Raw genomic sequence first — 19,137 nt, 5'->3', positions numbered from 1 at the left:
ATCAAAACTTAAGGATAAAAGTTAAAATGAAAAAAAAAAAAAAAAACCTTTTTGGTTCTCGGGTTTTGGATATAGTTTTCGTTGCATTTTAAAATATTAAGACTTTTTGGTTCTCGGGTTTTATACATTTGTTCAAAGTCTTCGCAAATACTCACTTTCGGTGTTTTTTTTATTTAATTTAAACTAATTACAATAAAATTATTTTTCATTTCTACTCAAATTAATTAAAAAGTTATACATTATAATTATTTTAAATAAATTAATGGAAGCTTAACAAGGACTAAAAGTAAAAAATCTAAAAAGTTTGGGGCCCTAATTGAAAAGTAAAAAAAAATATATATTGTATTTGAAAATATTGAAAAATAGGGACGAAAGTTAAATTATAGTAAAATGCAGGACTAAAAGAACAATTTCCGTATTTAAAAGGTCCATTTTGGCAAAAAGAAAGAAGAAGACGAAAAAGAACCCTTAAAACAAGCGTCCCGTTCCGTGAAAAGGATTTGGAAGCATAACAGTGTGTGTATGGTGTTCTGTTCTGTATCTTCGAAATCCAGAAGCCATTAATGCACTTTTCACAGCGTACGGATCCGTCAGTTCTTCACACCAGACGCCATTAACGCTCTCTCTCTCTCTCTCTCACTCCTCTCTCCTTTCTGGTCTTCCATTTTTGTACTGGGACCCCTTTGATTTCTCGCAAATTTCCTCACTGCATCGCCTTCTTTCTCACCGCCGAGTAGGGTTTACCGCTACTGTTGTGCGTTGTTCTTTCTTTAGATTCCCGCGTACGGTTCGATCCATTGGTTTTGGTGAGTTTATTTTTCTTACGCGCTTTTTCTTTCATCGCGTTTTGATGTGTGGTGCGTTTCTTGGCGTCCTGCGGTGTGCATTTGAATTTCTGTCACTTGTTTTTGTTGCATTCTTTCAGATCTACTCGAATTTGGGTTTTATTTGTGTTTCCCGCTTGAATCGCTTTTGTATCACGTATGAGTTATGGCCAAACTTTGGTTCTTTTTCATGATTCGTACTCATAGTCTTGGTTGATTGATGATTTTGGCAAATCGTGTTGCTTCCTAACTCTCAGTGCGTTTGCGATGGTTACAATGTAATGCATCTGCGGGTTTCTTGTTGGGAGAGATAATTTGGTTATTCTTTTCTTTGACTACGGGCTTTCTTTTCAGATGCTGTCCTGCATGGATATACAGTACAGTAGACATTGAGCCTGTCGGTTTAACCCATAAACCCTATTGTATAGCCTAGATAGAAGATGCCTCTATCTTCAGATCATAGACAGAGGTGGTAAAGTTAGTTTTAGAGAAGAACTCGCCTGTCAGATCAGCCGGCGAAGGTTTTCATTCGCCAAAATGATCAACAGACCACTTGTGCTGACTTACTTGTATCTTTTCATCTACATTTTGCTATCATCTGGAGTTATTTTGTACAACAAGGTATTTCGACATCTTTTTTTCTTTACTGATTAGATTTAATTTTGTTCCAGTTTCCTCTATCTCGTTTCTGTTACTCTGGTACAAGTAGTAATCAGTAACTTAACAATTTCACCATCTGAATTTTAAGTGTACCATACTTTCTGCTTAGTTGTTGGCTTTCAGCTCCTACATAATTCTCATATGATGCTTATTTCTATTTGCTATTCTGATATTGCAGTGGGTGCTCTCCCCAAAATACTTCAATTTTCCTTTGCCTATTACACTTACAATGATTCATATGGGGTTTTCTGGTGCTGTTGCATTCTTTCTTGTCCGTGTGTTCAAGGTATGGTTTTACCTGAACTCAGTAAATGAGTTTTTGGGACTTTATTCAATTCTCTGGTTGTTCTTTGTCAATTTGATTCCCTTGGTAAAGAGAAGGCTGTTAAATTGGGTTTTAGTTACTGGCACTTTTGTCTTCCTTAGAGGTAGCCTCTTTTTAGTATTTGCAGAATAAAGTATTAGAAAGTTCTACACAATTTTCAGTCTGTGCCGACAAGTAGTTGTTACCAGCAGGCAGCAATGCTTCAATATAAAGATATTGTGTGTTTTGGATAGCCCACTTCATCCTATTTCCCTCGCTCATTTAATCTATTCTTTTCCAAATTTTGGTGGCTAGAGTAATTAATATTGATTCCCAATCCGCAGGTTGTATCTCCAGTCAAAATGACTTTTGAAGTGTAAGTGCTCTGAGAAATGAAAAACTGCAGTATAATTGATTTTTGCAGAATATTTTGTGTGCAATATTATCTGTTTTTAATGTGTAATATTTTTCTTGTTGGACAGATATGCAACGTGTGTCATCCCAATTAGCGCATTTTTTGCATCAAGTCTTTGGTAAGTAAAGTTGTAAAGCTAGTTCTCTTGTAATAGTTCTTGAAAGAGTTCTCATTTAAGAGAGATGGGTATTGTTTTTAGGTTTTGTAAATGAATTTTTATCTGATACAATGGTTTCATGAATTATAATGTTCTAATTGTGATAGCTAATAATGTTGGAATTTTTTATTTATTATTTCTAGTTCAAGAAAACTTGTTCACTTGTATCACGATTAAGCATTTTCTTGTTTCTTTCATTACATAAGCTAGCATAATTATAAGGTTTTATGCATATGTTACTTACTGGCTTTAATATGTAAAGGTAGTAAAAAATGTAATGATTTCATACTGTTTGAGGTGTGCATTATGTATCATGTTCACAATGGTTCCAGTATTACTAACTATTGATATTTCAGGTTTGGCAACACTGCCTACTTACACATATCTGTGGCCTTCATTCAGATGCTTAAGGCTTTAAGTATGGAGGCTTAACTTTATCTTTTTTCTTAATTCCAGGATGAGTCTCCTTATAAATGTAAAATAATTAGATTTAAATTTGATATTTCAGTGCCAGTAGCCACATTTTTAATGGCTGGTGTGTGTGGCACCGACAAGTTAAGGTGTGACGTTTTCTGCAACATGTTGCTGATCAGTGTTGGGGTTGTCATTTCCTCATATGGAGAGATCCATTTTAATGTAGTAGGTACGGTTTACCAGGTCACGGGTATCTTTGCAGAAGCTCTCAGGCTAGTCTTGACGCAGGTCCTTCTACAAAAGAAGGGCTTGACTCTGAATCCTATCACCAGCTTATATTACATTGCTCCATGCAGGTATAGTGTAGTTTGATGCTTCTTGAATGGATGTAGGTGTGTCATTGTCAATGGATTCTTAAGATTGTGGTGTGATCACAAGTAGTAATAATCTTTCATTGGAAAACAATATAAATGTGCAAAAGCTAGATTCTAATTTGACGCTGGTCAATTGATTTGGCTGCTCACTCTTTGTGTTTGATACATGCAGTTTTGTTTTCCTCTTTGTTCCTTGGTACTTGTTGGAGAAGCCAGAAATGCAAGTTACTCAAATTCAGTTCAACTTCTGGATCTTTTTTTCCAATGCACTGTGTGCCTTGGCATTGAACTTCTCTATTTTCTTAGTAATTGGAAGAACTGGAGCAGTTACTATTCGAGTTGCTGGTGTTCTCAAGGACTGGATACTAATAGCCCTCTCAACTGTTATATTTCCTGAATCTACAATAACTGCATTGAATATCACTGGCTATGCAATTGGTAATCCTTGTCAAATGGAGGAGTTTTTCATATTATGTCTTACTAATTTAACGTGATCTTCAATTTACCAATCTTTCTCTCAATGCAGCATTGTGTGGCGTCCTCATGTATAATTACTTAAAGGTCAAGGATGTTCGTGCATCTCAATTGTCTTCTGAAAGCATTCCAGACAGAATCATAAAGGTTGGGGCTCTCAGATATTTATATCTTATGACAGTTTTTAAAATTTATATTTGTCCCTTCTCCGCTTGATGCAATGTTCCATAGGTTTTATGTGGTACTAAAAGTGACAATCTTTTAAGTGGGAAACGATTAAACAGAAATTATGTTAGGAGAGATGGGGAGGTAAGACATCAACCAGTGCGAAGAAATCTGATAATGCCTCGCACATCTTCCTAACACCTAAGTATCAGAAAAATCCTATGATTTCTCCCCACCCAAATTCCCAAGTTATAGCAACAATAGCTGGCTCCCACAAGGTTCTGGCTCTTCATTTGAAGGGATATCCACATAAGAGCTGCTCCATATACAGTCAAGCATGTTCTGACGTTTAGATTTTGAGGACACAAATGTACAACCTATAGAATAGATCCTGTTCAAGTAAGGTGTTATTTCCCTTTTGGTACCAAGTACATGCAAATCGTTTAAAGCTTATGCCAACGACTGGGTGGTTTTAAGTGCAGGAAAAAAAGATGGCTTTCAATATCCCAGTTTGTATTACTTAGCCACATAACAAAGGAAAGTAGCTGTGTATAAGGATGGGTTCTTGGAATGAATATCTTTTGTATAAATTCCACCTACAACAAGTGGACTTCAGAAAGATCTAACTTTCCTATGGGCTTTCTGTTTCCAGGTCCTTGAGAGCTGAGAGTAGAGGTTTCTTTTATCTTTGGCAAGCTTCTCTAGAAAGATCTTTTATGTCAACGTCCTTGGTTCTTACGTTGGTTGTGCGGTTGAACATTATTATCTCGGTCAAATCTAGTTTATGTTCTTTAAAAATTATTTTTATGAAATCTAGACATTCAATCCACCTTTAAGCATCGATTTAGGCTCTAGTGACCAATGGGAGGGTTCCATATTTCCATACCATTGTGTCTGTTTTTGTTGCCATAAGTTAGTAGCAGAAGGTGAGAGTTTTACTAGGCGTTTAAAATCTGTCGGAACCCAGAGAACATTACAGTTACAGGTGCTGGAACAAGTATCATACATTTGGGATGATTCTTGTTATTTTCTTGCCACCATAGTGTTGTCTTCATCGATAATATAATTCCTTCTGGAGCTTTAGAAATTATGAACTAAACCCTTACCGGCTGCTTGGTTTAGTTCATGATTTAAATGGAATGAGATGTATAAGATTGAAATTCCCAAAGTATTGATGGAAAAGAACCAAATCCCCGAGTGTTGGATGGATTGTATTTTTTTTAGTTTTGGGTGGGAATGTATTTGTTTTACGACTTGTTTATGGGATTCCTTCATCATTCTGAATTTTTTGGGTTAAATTAATAGAAAACTGTTCTTTATAGGAAACAAATCATCTTATATTCATAAGAGAGAGAAGAGCACAATCTAAAGAACACAATCGAAGGGTTAACTACAAAAGTCCTCCGATCTAAATTTTGAACTAATGGAGCTGGATACAAACATTACCTCAATGACATCTCATATTTTGAACTTGAAAATTGATTGAGATATATCATGCTAAATTTAGGGCTTGCTGCAAGTTTTCATTATATCATACGTTGTAGTGTTCCGGCAACTGTGCTTTACGGTTATAAATTGGTATTGGGTTAACCTGGTGATACTTGTAATGATGACTTACTGCAGTGGCACTGAAAAGGATCTAACGTTCTTGTCCTTTTTCGCTTCCTTTTGTACCCTTTTGATGGAGAAGATTCCGGGTAGTATTATATTTTCTGTTTCCTATCTATATAAAACAAAGTAGTAGACTGTTACTTCCATTTCCCTCAAGGCTCAAAAATCTCAAAGTCCTTATTGAGGGTGATGATCATGGGGATCGGTGTGGGAACGAGCATTGAGGAGTGTAACTTTACATGCTTTCCCTTTTCGTCTACTGTGTAATATCAGCAGGTTGTTGTCTTGACCAGTCCTCCAATATTCTTCTGACTGGAACTTTGATTGATGCCTAATACAGGACTGGAAGTTAGAGAAGAAGTCGTCCGATATATTCACGCCAGACAGCAACAATGGCAATGGTGGAAATGGTTCGTCCGACATGAATATCGATGAAGAGGCACCATTGCTTGCATCATCAAGGTTGTCGCATATTGGTCGCACGCAGGTTGGTAACCACAATCAGTAGTGATATATAAATATGGATATGAATATGAATATGAATATGAATCCCTAGGAAGAAGGAAAAAAGAAAGATGAGAAATAGAAAATATTGAATGCAAGTTGTTTTGATATGATATGATATGATATGAGATGAGGCGTTTTGTGAGGGTTTAGAAGGCAACAATTGTGAATCAAATTGATTTTGTGGCATAGAGAAATATTGTGGGATTGGGAGTGGTGGGAGAGGAGCCTTGTTGTTGCTATTGGCTTATTATAACAATGGGCTCTTGATTTAGAACAATTCTTTTAGCCAAAGTCATGTAATTGTATTCTTTGGATGACATGACACAGACCTTTCTTTTGGAGCATTAAGTACACAACTTTGCAGTCTTTTGATCCTTTTTCTTGTAGCTTTTTAAATCTTCTTATAGATTGAAAATTGGCTAACAGGAAAAGGAAAGCATGATCATATGAAGAAAAAATGGTGCATATGAACTCGTGGTAGATAACAAAATCGAGAAACATAATATCCTCTCGATTAAAAAGACACTTTAATTTTGTTCCGATATATGAACTCGAGGTTGGATGTGAGGAGATTCAAAATTTCATGGTATAAAGGCAGCAAAGAAAGATGCGACTCGAGATTCATAGCTCGAAAAGAAACAACAGTTACCCTTCGATATTCATTTTAAAGCACTTTCACACATGAATTTAAGAAACTTCAAAGATTTTGATTATTTGGGTATTGAAGTTTCTTAAATTCACGGTGTGAAAGTGCTTTAAAATGAAATATTGAATGGTATTCAAGAAGCGGGGAAAAAATATGATAAATGAGAAATTAGTGAATCATACGTTAGGTATAAGCGAATGATGATCTATAAAATGCAAATAATAACTCGTTCCGTTCATACGCTAACTAACGGTTATAACTTTTTAATGTTTTTTTTAAAGACTTTTTAATGTTTTTTTTTTAAAGAGGTTGAGGTTGAGGGTATGCTATTTTTAAAGTGTTATACTATTTGGTAAAGTTATTTTTAAAATTTAATGAAAATTTAAAAAATTTAAGAATATAAATAAATTTTTTAAAAGTTTATTAGTATTTTTGAAATAGAGTATTAGTTATTTTTATTTAAAATATTAAATAGTTTTAAAGGGTAATAATGAATTTTTTAAAAATTTAAAGGCAAAATAAAAAAGTATGAATATATTTATTTATTTAACTAATTTTTAATTATAAAATTATTGATGGGTGTTCTATGAAATTATATTCACAATTATATTTGTAATATTTAATTTCAATTATGTTAAGAGATGGGGAAACAGAACCTATTATTTAAACGTTTTTATTTTATTTTATAATAATTACCTTTTGGGTTACGAAAATGGGAAATTAATAAATAAACAAAATAATAATAAATAAATAAAAAAAGAACGTGAAATTATCGAATAATTCCACACCCCATCCCTCCACCCCAAAATATGTCTATTGCGTGTCGTAACCTTATCCACCGCTCCCACGTGGCCCCTTATCTACTGACACGTGTACCTTCTTTAATAAAGTTATTTTCAAAAACTTCTTTTCCTAAAAAAAAAGAAAAAAAAAAAAACTGGTCCTCTTTATTTATTATTATTTATTTATTTTTCTTTGCCACTTTTTATTTTCTAAAGAAAATGATAAGAAGGTTATCAATATTTTAATTATCAATTAATTCTTTTTATTACATTAAATTTAATTTATTTTTCGTTGTTTTCAAGGTTGAGTTAATTAAAAAGGAAAAAATTTAATTAATTTTTTAAATAATACAAAAAAACAATATAAATTTGACGTATTCAACATTTTTCCACCCATAAATAGTTATATTTTCTTTTAAGTTAAATAATAAAATTAAAGGTAAAATGGGAGAATTTAAGGAAAATAATTTTTATTTTAGAAGTTAATTAAATGATTAAAATATTAATTTATTTAAAATTATTTAGTTTCAGACAGAAAAAAAAAATAATAATAATAATTCTATTTTTTGTAGAAGAGGAGGAAGGAGTCCGAAAAATCCAACAATCAGAGCCCCAAATGTGTTCATTCGGACGCCCATGACTGCGATCTGTTTCGAATTCCAACCCTAACAATAAATTCTCTCGGGACAGGAAGAACAGCAACTGCCTCGTTAATGCCTTGACACAAGGAAATTGTAGCAAAACAAGCAAAAAAACAGGGGTCGTTTGCTTGAAGAAATCGCTCAAATTCGTCTTGTTGTTGTTGTTGTTGTTGTTGTTGTTGTTCTCTGGTTTTTGCTGCGACTTCTTTGGCTTGCATGCCGGTTCTTTCTTCTGTTTGAGCCATGGCGGCTAAGAAACTCTGTGAGACCTTCTCCAAGAGCCTGATCGACGAGGTTCAGAAATGGGGTTGCATGAAACAGACTGGGGTTAGCTTGAGATACATGATGGAGTTTGGTTTGAAGCCTACTCCCAAGAATTTGCTTATTTCTGCTCAGTTTCTTCACAAGGAGCTTCCAATTCGGATTGCTAGAAGAGCTATTGAACTCGAGAATCTTCCTTATGGCCTCTCTGTTAAACCTGCTGTTTTGAAGGTCTTTCTCTTCACCTTTCTGAATTCTTGAATTTATGAACATTATCTGACTGCCACCAATTAGGAATCTGCTAATTGATTCATGTAATGTTTTTGTTTCTTCGTTTTTCATCACTGGCTTCTGATTTTGGCGTCTGATCGTCACTTCTTGTGCATTTTTTGAAAATTCTTTAGACCTTTTTTGTGTTGCCAATTAACTTGTTTGTCTGAAGTTTCCAATTTAGGATGTGCATCTTCTTCACTGTTCATGTTTGTTTGTTTGAATTCTATACAATTATTCTATTCTCTATTCGTTGTTGTGGAAGATTCCCTTAGCTCTTTTGCTGGTTAACTGTTCTCTGCTACAGATTGCTCTTAAGAGTTCAATTCTTTGTTGTATTTTATATCTACTATATTTGGGACATATTTTTTTCCTACAAAACTGCATGCATTATTAAATGTTCAAACGTTTTGGGGTTTGTTCTAGGAAAACATCTTTTGGTAATTGTTTTGTAAAGTTGTTCTAAAATTTGTGTATGTTTCAGAAAAATGAACTTACTGTTCATCTCAGAATCACATTCTTGTGAATAGTGATTTCGATGTATATGAACTTTTTTCTGTTCTTCATAATCACAATCTTTGGAAACGGAGAACTGTTTTTGAACCAGTTGTGGAATCAGTAGCCCATTAGTTTCTTATTTGAGTATCACGGTGTATGAAAAGGCAGAATTCTGTATATTATACGTAGGTTCGTGACTGGTATTTGGATTCTTTCCGTGACCTTCGGGCCTTCCCTGAGATAAAGAACCCAGATGATGAAAAGGAGTTTACACAAATGATAAAGGCAATTAAGGTGAGACACAACAACGTGGTTCCGATGATGGCTTTAGGCGTTCAACAGCTGAAGAAGAGCATTGCTCTAGATAGTATTGGTTATCAAGATCTTCATGAGATTCATCAGTTTTTGGATCGCTTCTACATGTCGAGAATTGGGATTCGTATGCTCATTGGTTGGTTGAATTTCAATTCCCATCTAAGTTTTCTTTGGAGGGGAATATCAAAATCTAAATCATGCCAGTATTTTGTGATTTCTGGAGGCTTAACACGTCGTTTGTGAAATTTGATTGTTACTCAGGGCAGCATGTCGAATTACACAACCCCAATCCCCCTCCTGACTGTGTAGGATATATACACACAAAAATGTCCCCTGTGAAGGTCGCGGAGAGCGCCAGTGAGGATGCTCGTGCTATCTGTTTGCGTGAGTATGGCAGTGCCCCTAATATCAAAATCTATGGAGATCCAAGTTTTACATTTCCGTAAGTTCTTCATTTTGACTTCGCTCGTGTTGTTTCCTGCTTCTAGATCTTATTGTTCCATGTTTTGCCAATGTAGCTCTATCTGGGATTGGATTTTGAGACCATTGATCTCTGTTATGTTCTTTGTTTCTATGTTCTTTTGTTTCTTAACCTTTTCAGTTATGTTCCAACACATTTGCAACTTATGGTCTTTGAGTTGGTTAAGAACTCGTTACGTGCCGTGCAAGAGCGTTTTATGGATTCTGATAAAGTTGCTCCTCCAGTTAAAATTATAGTTGCTGATGGAATTGAGGATGTCACTATTAAGGTATAGGTCTTGTGCATCACCAAAGTTAAGAAACTTCATTCTCTACGCAGTCTCATAATAACTGTGTATATGACTGACTTATAGGTATCTGACGAGGGCGGTGGCATACCTCGAAGCGGGCTTCCCAGAATTTTCACCTACCTCTACACCACAGCAAAAAACCCTCTGGACGAACATCCCGATCTGGGAACAGCAGACTTGGTGACAATGGCTGGATATGGCTATGGCCTTCCGATAAGTCGTCTGTATGCCCGTTATTTTGGCGGGGATCTGCAAGTGATCTCCATGGAAGGATATGGTAAGTAGATTCTTGCTTTTTTAGTTTTCACAGTTGACTTCAGTAGTTTTAAGCACAATTCTGTAAATGCTGTTTCTTTCTTGTACATGGCTCACAGAGAAATGCTTCATGTTCCTCCATCGATCAGCCTTTCCTCCATGTTTAGATCTCTAGAATCCGAAATCATGTCCGATTCTCTCATTCTGCTTAGTTGTAGAGTCGAGGACGAGGCGTTTTATATGCCCTCTAGACTCCATCTATAACCGGCCTAAGCTCACCGTTAACAAATATTGTTCTCTTTGAGCTTTTCCTTCCAGGCTTCCCCTCAAGGTTTTAAAACGCTTCATGTTCCTCCATCGATCAGCCTTTCCTCCATATTTAGATCTCTAGAATCCGAATCATGTCTGATTCTCTCACTCTACTTAGTTGTAGAGTCGAGGACGAGGCGTTTTATATGCCCTCTAGACTCCATCTATAGCAGCCCAAGCCCACCGTTAACAAATATTGTTCTTTTTGAGCTTTTCCTTCTAGGCTTCCCCTCAAGGTTTTAAAACGCGTCTGCTAGGAAGAGGTTTCCATACCCTTATAAAGAATGTTTCGTTCTCCTTCCCAACCGATGTGGGATCTCACACCATCCATTACAGTGGATGGAAAGCATATCTTGAAAAGTTGATTTCTAACCATCATGTCGCATCTGCATGTGAACTCAACGTCGATATGCTCGCTCGTTCTCGGGCTGATAACTGCTACATTGCTATTGAACTGTTTACAGGAACAGATGCATATCTACACCTATCTCGTCTGGGGGATTCACAAGAGCCACTGCCATGAGCAAAAGGAAGAAGAAGAAGATTTGGTATTGAAATTGATCCAATTGTAAGAACTTGGAATTTAGTAAAAGCGCATTCCTTTTACCTTTACCTTTATCTTTACCGTTGCCTTTGCCTTTGTATATTCTGCCTTTTGCTTTATGCAAAAATGCATTTTCTCATTACCATACCATTTATTATTCCTTAGCCATTTCTTTAACATATTCTTTTTTTTTTCTTTAATTAGNTTAATAAATTATCATTACACTAAACAGTATTTTTTAAATGTTTATAGAAAAAAAATTCCAAACATAGTATAAAATCTAGGTATATAATTGATTTTATAATAGTTAGTATTATTTATTATTATTATTATTACTTTAATCAACTTGTGATTGATAAATTTGGATGTAATCCATATTTTATGAGTTATGTTGAAAACGACTTCTTTTCTCTAATTAAAAATTATTGGGCTGTTTTTTTTTTTTTTTTTTTTTTTTTTTTTTTTTTTTTTTTTTTTTTTTTTTTTTTNAGTACTGTTGTTTTTTTCTATTTGTAAAATTTATAATTGTTTATTAAACAAACATTTAAATTCTTAATCAAATTTTAATATAAATAATAAGTTTATCAAAACTAAAAAAAATTAGTTTTCTAAATTTGGTTAATAATTTAAATGTTTTTAAATATATATGAAAATAATGGAAAAATTTGTGAAAAAACCCAATTTTAAAAAATAAAAAAAATATATATATATATAAAAGAATGATAACTGAAAATTTACAAGAAAATATATGAAATTATCTTAAATTCATTGTACTTTATAGTAATTTTAAAAAATCGATCCCAAATAATCATTAATGAATACAATAAAGTTGTTGGCACATCGATGTCAAGTTGACCCTTATCAAGATGAATTAAATCGATATTATCGTTTCAATAAAATATATATATAAAAAAGGGTTGTTTGAAATTAATTTTAAGAAAATATACCTTTTTTCTTTTGTCATTTTCAATGCGTCTATTTAATAGAGGCATTATGGTTTTGTTTTTATTTCGTTTAAAAAGATTAGCTTTCCCATGTTATTAAATCCAAATAAATAAATAAAAAATTAAATAAATTAAGCATAATAATTTGTTGTAAGAATAACTTTCCAAGTGTTAAAAAAGCTTGATCCTACGTGGATTAAAAAATTGGAATCAATAAAGTGGTGTTTGTACAGTCAGCAAAAACATAACATTAAATAACTAATTAACTAATTGTTGTCATGTCGTTTTGAAGTACATAAAGCCTTTCTAACTATTTTTTTATGAGGAAAAAAGAAGAATAGATTATATTAGATTCCTCTTAATACTTATCTCATATTTTAATTGGAACCAAAGCCTAAACTTAAATTAATACAAAAATTATGCTCTAATCAGTATTTAATTTTGTCCATGAACCAAGAAAAAAAAATTAAAGATTAAAATAATAAAAGTTTATGTGAAAAGTGAAAGAGATGCTAAATCTAACCAATAAATTATTCAAACTTATCCATAAAATCAAGCCATAACTAAGTAATAAAGGTTATAGTGTTGGGTTGGGTTACGTACTTGTATTAGTCGCTTAACGCCTAACTCGTCGTTGTAAAACTTATTTGATTCCCGAAAAGTAGCATGGAAGAATTGTTTGAGATTGGGCACGACCCTTCTTCCTTTGCACCGGACCACTAAATGCGCAAATCTTGTTCTGAAAGAAAGAACTCTAGTGAATGGTTTAAAAGTGCCTCTAATTGTCTAGCTATAACTAACAATATTTCGATGACGACTCAAAACTAAAAGCTTTTATGACTCTTTTTGTCTGCACACGACCATAAGCTATCTTTGCTTATCTACCCTCAAATGGAACATCGGTTTGACTCGACATGATTGACCGTGGGAGCACCCGATTAGCGGGATTATCATCCAATGTTTCTCAATAAATCAAATCAACCAGTTAAAAGACGGCACTTCCATCCCTCTGAAGTCCTGTCTTCAGAGTTTATCAAACCATTCTCATATGCATTGAGTGCTTCATTCTAGTCCCAAGGATTTTCAGAGTTAATGCAAATATCTACTTACATTGGTTGGGGAGGAGAACAAAACACTCTTTATAATGGTGTGGAAACCTTCCCCTAGTAGATACATTTTAAAGCCTTGAAGGGAAGGCCGAAAGAGAAAGGCTAAAGAAGACAATATCTACTAGCGGTGGGTCTGGGTCGTTATACCCGAGGCCATGTATTCGAAGGATTGGAACTTCATATCACAGGCTATGGATTACAGACCACATTTACTACGAAAATCGAGACGATCCTCATGAAGCAAAAACAACTTGCTGCTAAGAAATATATACACTCAAAACACGAGGAACTTAAGAACTGATAACTAACTTCGAACAATTTACCGTTTGGATTCGGATTTGAATAAGAGTAAAACTTCGTGTAATTACAGATGCACCTGGATTAAAGCTGACTTGGGTTATAGAGATCAAAAACATAAATATGAAGCCATAAATCAGGTAACCAGACAATGGCTGGTGAGCTCAACTCATGTCAAGTTTAGTCACTTAGCTCATCGTCGTAGAACTTAACATCGGCATCATTGTCGGTGGAAGCGCCTCCATTGGCAGGGTTGACATCCAATGGTTCGACATTAGTCAAACAAACCAGTTGAAGACAGCCCTTCCTCGCCGCCTCTGTAGTCCCGTCCTCATAGTCAATCAAATCATTCTCATATGCATCTAGTGTCTCCATTCCAGGACAAAGGATTTCCTGAAATACATAGGGGTTTTCAACTCCAGAAGGATGCCAGAGGACACATATTAAAAGGGCGATTATTTAAAACAGTGAAACTCACTCAATAACATCTTTCACATATTTCTCTTTTCATGTGTTGAATCACAAATCCAAGAACTTAATCTGTCAAGGATTTCAGATTAACGTTTTCGAATTGAACACTCGAGCCTGATGGGTAATCTGGTGGTATAGGCATTAGATATTTGGAGATATCCTATAAGGCTATAACGTTTGGGTTTAACCCTGCATAGAAAATTTCATTTCTTAAAATCCATGGTGTCTCCTAAAGTTCGCTGTGAGATCCCACATCGGTTGGAGAGGAGAACGAAACATTCTTTATAAGGGTGTGGAAACCTCTCCCTACCAGACACGTTTTAAAAACCTTGATGAAGGGAAGCCCAAAAGGGAAAAGCCCAAAGAGGACAATATCTGCTAGCGGTGGGCTTAGACTGTTACAAATGGCAGTAGAGCCAAACACCAGGTGATGTGCCAGCGAGGAGGCTGAGCCCCGAACGGAGTGGACACGAGGCGGTGTGCCAGCAAGGGAACAAGTGCCAATGATTGGAGAAGGGAACAAGTGCCAGCGAGGATGCTGGGCCTCGAAAGGGGGTGGATTGTGAAATCTCACATCGGTAGGGGAGGAGAACGAAGCATTCTTTATAAGGGTGTGGAAACATCTCCCCAACAAACGCGTTTAAAAACCTTGATGAAGGGAAAGCCCAAAGAGGACAATATCTGCTAGCGGTGGACTTGGACCATTACAAATGGTATCAGAGCCAAACACTGGGCAATGTGTCAACGAGGAGGCTGAGCCCCGAGGGAGGGTGGACACGAGATAGTGTGCTAGCAAGGATGCTAGGACCCGAAAGGGGGTGGTGGATTGGGGGTCCCACATCGATTGGAGAAGGGAACAAGTGCCAGCGAGAACGCTGGCCCCAAAAGGGGGTGAATTGTGAGATCTCACATCGGTAGTTAGGGACTCAATTTTTTTGTTGGGACTAGTTTTTTTCTAATAACCTAGTATATTCTTCCATTTCTCTTCATGAAAGTGTGGTTTTTTCACCTACAACCAAAAGGCAAAAAACAAAAAAATGTGACACTTGGAAGACATAAGGCATGCCTTCCACTGTATGAAGTCTATGGATTGCAGTTCATTTGCATATAATGGAATCTCTATGCAGGTAAAGATGGTGGGACTACATACCTCATCTTCTTGCATGCCTTGTTTCTGAGGTTCCACAATCCAATCATCCAACAAATGTTCCATAAGAATATCATCAAGAGAAACAGAGTCACTAGATCGCTTTCTTAGTTGGCGTTCTCGAAGCCGAAGGTTGTAGTGAACATACAACAAATCAGCCATTTTTCTCTGAGACAAAGCATTGTTCTTTTGACTGCGTTCATTCTTGAAAGGGGACCAGTAGTGTTCACAACACAAAGATGAACATGTTTGACTCAGTATGCGAACAGCTATTTGTTGCAGTTCTAAACAACTAATTCCATGTTGTTGCCACCATGCAGCTATTCAAGCAAAAATGAAACTGATAACTACGATTCAACTATCAACAAAAACAGAGTTTTCTATTACTTGGATTAGGATAATGCAGCAATCACCTGGATCAAGCTCTGTTCTTGTACTGATAGCCAGCTCAGTTCCAAAATCAGATTTTGCTGAATTATAGTCCGAAATCTGGGGACAGCCAATATCGAAGTAGTGAAGATTACACAAAATCAGGACAATCGACAGGCTCCTAAAATAACCCATCCATTACCTGCATAGATGCAGAAATCCTTCTGGAACTGTCAGACTCGAGCCGAACTATGCATTCATTAAGTCCACGAACCACCTCCGAATGCTGCACGAACAAAGGAAATGTAGCTGAGAAAAGAGATTGTCATGATTTTGGAACACCAAGAAGTAGTTATTTTCATACCGCCACGAAATCAGGACGATATCTGTATGATGGGTTTAAGAAAAAAGCAGCCATATGTAAAGGGTGGCAAAATAAAGAATTCCAGTTGCTATCTATCACATTCCAGAATGGTCCATATTTCCTGGCATCGTCGCCATGAATGGATTGTATAGCGAACTTGGCTCTGTACATGTCATTATATATAGATGACATCGACAAGCTTTGAACCGAATCGGATTTTTGAAGAACTTGCAATACTGGTTCCACAGATTTACAAACATATTGAACCTTCTTCCAAAATGAAGTATTTAATACAATCATCTCTACTTCTTGTCCCTCACCAGATTTAGAAAACCTGCAAGAAGTCCACTCATTGGAGACGAACATTCTCCGTAAACTAGCTCTGTGGTCCAGGAAGCACTGCAAAGTAGCAAAGTTCGAGGCGTTCCGAGTAACTGCAGGTCTAAGAAGTTCCAACCCTTGGGTGAACTCGTTCTTCATGAAATTTAACAACCAGTTCCGATTGTAAATAAACTTGGTAATTTTTTGGCACTTTTCCATGCAATCTTCCACGGTTCTCAATTTCAAAAAATCTTCAAGCATGTGATCAATACAATAGGTCGCACATGGCGTCCAGAATAAATTTCTTCTCTTCTCCTCGAGCATTTTACCAGCAGCTTTATAATTAGGAGTATTCTCAGTGATTACCTAAAGAAATAATGGAGAAAAACAAACAATTATCAGCAAGGACACTGGCAATAAAGAATAGAACTACGAGATGATTGCAGAAACTACCTGCACCACATTTTCCTCCCCAATTTCATCTACCACTGCATCAAGCACCCTAAACAAGTTTGAAGGGTCATCTGCTACTTCAGTGGCATCAACTGATGAGACAAAGTAAACACCACGGGGACAAGAAACCAAAAAGTTTATAGACGTTCGACCATTTGAATCCTTCCGACTGTCCACCAGTATAGAACAGCCAGTAATTGCCCAGGAGGCCTTCAACTCAACCAGGTAAGTCTTAACGGTTGCCACTTCGTCCTGTAATAACCGACCAGATATCAATTGGCACGAGGGGCCAACCAAGCCTGATCCATATTGACCGACTGTCTCCAACATCTTATGAAAGTAAACAGAATTTGCAGACTGGAAAGGAATTCCTGCATAGCAAAAGAATTTGCAAATTGCAGACATTACTTCTTTGCGTGACCTCCTATTGGCTCCTCTTTTTACTAATGCTTGTTTGTGCAACTGTTCGGTTGGTCTTTTGGTGGTTTTCAGAAAAACAGAATCTAACCTCGATCTTTTAACCGACGGTTCAGATCCACCACCAGGGGACATTCCCCTAAAGGTACTTCTCAAATCTTTGCTTGACCTTTTGTCACCATCGATCAATCTTTCCTTGCTAATATGATGCAAGGATTCCTCTTTCTCGTCTTCCTCTTCTTCATTATCTGATTGCATAAAATAAGCCGATAACTCGTTGGCATCGGTCTGTCCATTTCTCCTGCCAGTACGATGCCATTTCATATTCTCTTTGATCTTAAGATACACTTCCTCAGGAGCGTGTTTACACGGGGCTACCTCTCCAGGAATTCTGGCTAGATGTTGCTTAAACCTATTAATACCTCCACTAACTATCTTTTCACAGTAGTTGCACTTAACCTTCTTCTTCCTTTCGTCCTGAGCCACACCGTGTTCCCATCCAGGGTCAACATATCTTAATGATCTTAGAGGAGTCATGTTAGCACCGACGTTTCGGTTTACCATCAATTGCCTTCCTCTATTTCTATAAGCCACATGTAAACCACCATCTTCATCATCATTGGAATGGAAGTTCAAATATGATTGTTCATCATCTTCCGACTGTCTTGGTTTCTTATTGGAACGACAACCTTCCAGGTTTTCTCTCATTCTCAAATATACTTCCTCTGGAGCCTTGTCACAATACGTAACTTCCCCCGAAACTCGAGCTAAATGTTGCTTCAACCTATATATGCCACCACTAACTATTTTCCCGCAATAATTACATTTAACCTTCTTTTTCTTTTCATCTTGAGCAACTCCATGCTCCCAACCTGGATCAACAAATCCACACGTGCGAATAGGGGCCATCATTGGTAAAACACTAAGGTAAATGCAACTAATCTCCTCGACCAATCTAACCAAGCAGAAGTCTAATGCGCATCTGCTAGAGATCGGTCAGCACATATTCTGAAAACTCCAGCTAACGATGTGATCGATCAAAAGGTGCCTAAAATTTACAGTCAGAGAAATTTATGGTGACACCATTAGACATTCTACATTGATTCCTTTTCATGTTGACTATCAAAACCTATTATAAAACAACAATGACATCCTATATATTGGGATTTTCTTATCTAAACAAAGAAATGTGAAAATCAAAACTGTGAATAGAGAAGCAAGCAATCTTCATAAACAAAAAGTATGAACTTAGAGGTCCGGTAAACACAGCTAACCCTAAGATAAATAGAATATTAATCGATTTGACCATACCAAGCATCACATAAAATGGTTATGCTATAAGAAAACAGACTATAGTTCACCAAAATAAAGAAAGAAAAGCTGAAAACAAGTCAGAATCCTTCATAACAGTTTGGAATTTCATCGAACAGGTGATACACAGAAAACACACAATTTAAACAGGAACAAAAATTGAAAACAATCATATGAAACTAACTTATAAATTGCAACGATAAACAGGAACCATACAATCTTCAATACCTTGAATGTGAAGAAATTCCGACCCCTTTCAGAATCTTTCCGGCGGTTTCACCGGCATTCTGAATTTAACGGCATCCATAATCTTTGATTACTTTCTGAGAATCAAAAAGGTTGATTCCAGGTTTAAAGACAAAGAAAAGAGGGAGCCGAGGGAGAGAGAGAGAGGAGCTTGACGAAGGGCTGGTGGGATCGCTGGTGGAATCGTGAGTCGCGAGTGGAATGTCTGGGTGAGATGGGTTGAACTCGACTCGTTCTGGTCTCTAGGGTTCCAGATCGCTAATTAAGAACATTTCCCTTTTTTTTTTCGTGGGAAGGAAATAAAAGGGGGAAACCCGAAACCCCATTAATTAATTATAGATATTATTCTCTAAAGTAACGTTCTTTACTAGTTGTAAGGAAAAAGAAGAGTTTTTTTTTTTTTTTTTTCGAACTCAGAAAAATAATTTATGGACGGGGAAATTCAGTGAGTCAACTCGGTTAACTGGAAGCGAGTTGAATCGAGCAGACTCG

General features: G+C 36.1%; 3 protein-coding genes across 4 annotated transcripts; 2 read left to right on the top strand and 1 right to left on the bottom strand.

The window, feature by feature from the left end:
- Nucleotides 1-491: 491 nt before the first annotated feature.
- Nucleotides 492-6,279, top strand: LOC111791449 (probable sugar phosphate/phosphate translocator At3g17430). Its single transcript, XM_023672801.1, has 10 exons — nt 492-806; nt 1,179-1,445; nt 1,663-1,770; nt 2,133-2,164; nt 2,271-2,321; nt 2,717-2,778; nt 2,869-3,130; nt 3,321-3,586; nt 3,675-3,769; nt 5,739-6,279. Exons 2-10 carry the CDS (start codon nt 1,362-1,364, stop codon nt 5,904-5,906), a joined length of 1,128 nt encoding a protein of 375 aa, XP_023528569.1. The 5' UTR covers nt 492-806; nt 1,179-1,361; the 3' UTR covers nt 5,907-6,279.
- Nucleotides 6,280-8,217: 1,938 nt separating this feature from the next.
- LOC111791452 (pyruvate dehydrogenase (acetyl-transferring) kinase, mitochondrial) lies at nt 8,218-11,346 on the top strand. The gene is made up of 6 exons (XM_023672804.1): nt 8,218-8,466; nt 9,193-9,454; nt 9,580-9,760; nt 9,920-10,067; nt 10,152-10,365; nt 11,117-11,346. Exons 1-6 carry the CDS (start codon nt 8,218-8,220, stop codon nt 11,173-11,175), a joined length of 1,113 nt encoding a protein of 370 aa, XP_023528572.1. The 3' UTR covers nt 11,176-11,346.
- Nucleotides 11,347-12,699: 1,353 nt separating this feature from the next.
- LOC111790870 lies at nt 12,700-19,029 on the bottom strand. Of its 2 annotated transcripts, XR_002814580.1 has the most exons (8): nt 18,628-19,029; nt 16,672-18,136; nt 15,898-16,584; nt 15,736-15,819; nt 15,578-15,653; nt 15,168-15,484; nt 13,573-13,939; nt 12,700-12,879 (listed from the first exon to the last, which is right to left on the bottom strand). XR_002814580.1 is itself a non-coding variant. In XM_023671977.1 (7 exons), exons 2-7 carry the CDS (start codon nt 17,998-18,000, stop codon nt 13,727-13,729), a joined length of 2,706 nt encoding a protein of 901 aa, XP_023527745.1. In that variant the 5' UTR covers nt 18,001-18,136; nt 18,628-19,029; the 3' UTR covers nt 13,486-13,726. The 2 variants fall into 2 exon arrangements, 1 of the variants encoding a protein (XP_023527745.1); XM_023671977.1 differs by lacking the exon at nt 12,700-12,879 and having other exon boundaries at nt 13,486-13,939.
- Nucleotides 19,030-19,137: the final 108 nt, after the last annotated feature.

Source organism: Cucurbita pepo, chromosome LG03, assembly GCF_002806865.2.
Source record: "Cucurbita pepo subsp. pepo cultivar mu-cu-16 chromosome LG03, ASM280686v2, whole genome shotgun sequence".
Taxonomy (NCBI): Eukaryota; Viridiplantae; Streptophyta; class Magnoliopsida; order Cucurbitales; family Cucurbitaceae; genus Cucurbita; species Cucurbita pepo.
The sequence above is the reverse complement of the archived record's forward strand: the minus strand, read 5'-3'. Positions and strand labels throughout refer to the sequence as shown.

Excerpts from the sequence above, each read along its gene's own strand:
- LOC111791449 (XM_023672801.1), top strand. The coding sequence starts at position 1,362 with ATGATCAACAGACCACTTGTGCTGACTTACTTGTATCTTTTCATCTAC. Across the intron at positions 1,446-1,662 it reads GAGTTATTTTGTACAACAAG|TGGGTGCTCTCCCCAAAATA; the intron begins GTATTTCGACAT and ends CTGATATTGCAG. Across the intron at positions 3,587-3,674 it reads TATCACTGGCTATGCAATTG|CATTGTGTGGCGTCCTCATG; the intron begins GTAATCCTTGTC and ends CTCTCAATGCAG.
- LOC111791452 (XM_023672804.1), top strand. The coding sequence starts at position 8,218 with ATGGCGGCTAAGAAACTCTGTGAGACCTTCTCCAAGAGCCTGATCGAC. Across the intron at positions 8,467-9,192 it reads TTAAACCTGCTGTTTTGAAG|GTTCGTGACTGGTATTTGGA; the intron begins GTCTTTCTCTTC and ends TATTATACGTAG. Across the intron at positions 9,761-9,919 it reads GATCCAAGTTTTACATTTCC|TTATGTTCCAACACATTTGC; the intron begins GTAAGTTCTTCA and ends TAACCTTTTCAG.
- LOC111790870 (XM_023671977.1), bottom strand. The coding sequence starts at position 18,000 with ATGATGGCCCCTATTCGCACGTGTGGATTTGTTGATCCAGGTTGGGAG. Across the intron at positions 15,654-15,735 it reads GGATTTCTGCATCTATGCAG|ATTTCGGACTATAATTCAGC; the intron begins GTAATGGATGGG and ends GGCTGTCCCCAG. Across the intron at positions 13,940-15,167 it reads AAGGCATGCAAGAAGATGAG|GAAATCCTTTGTCCTGGAAT; the intron begins GTATGTAGTCCC and ends TATGTATTTCAG.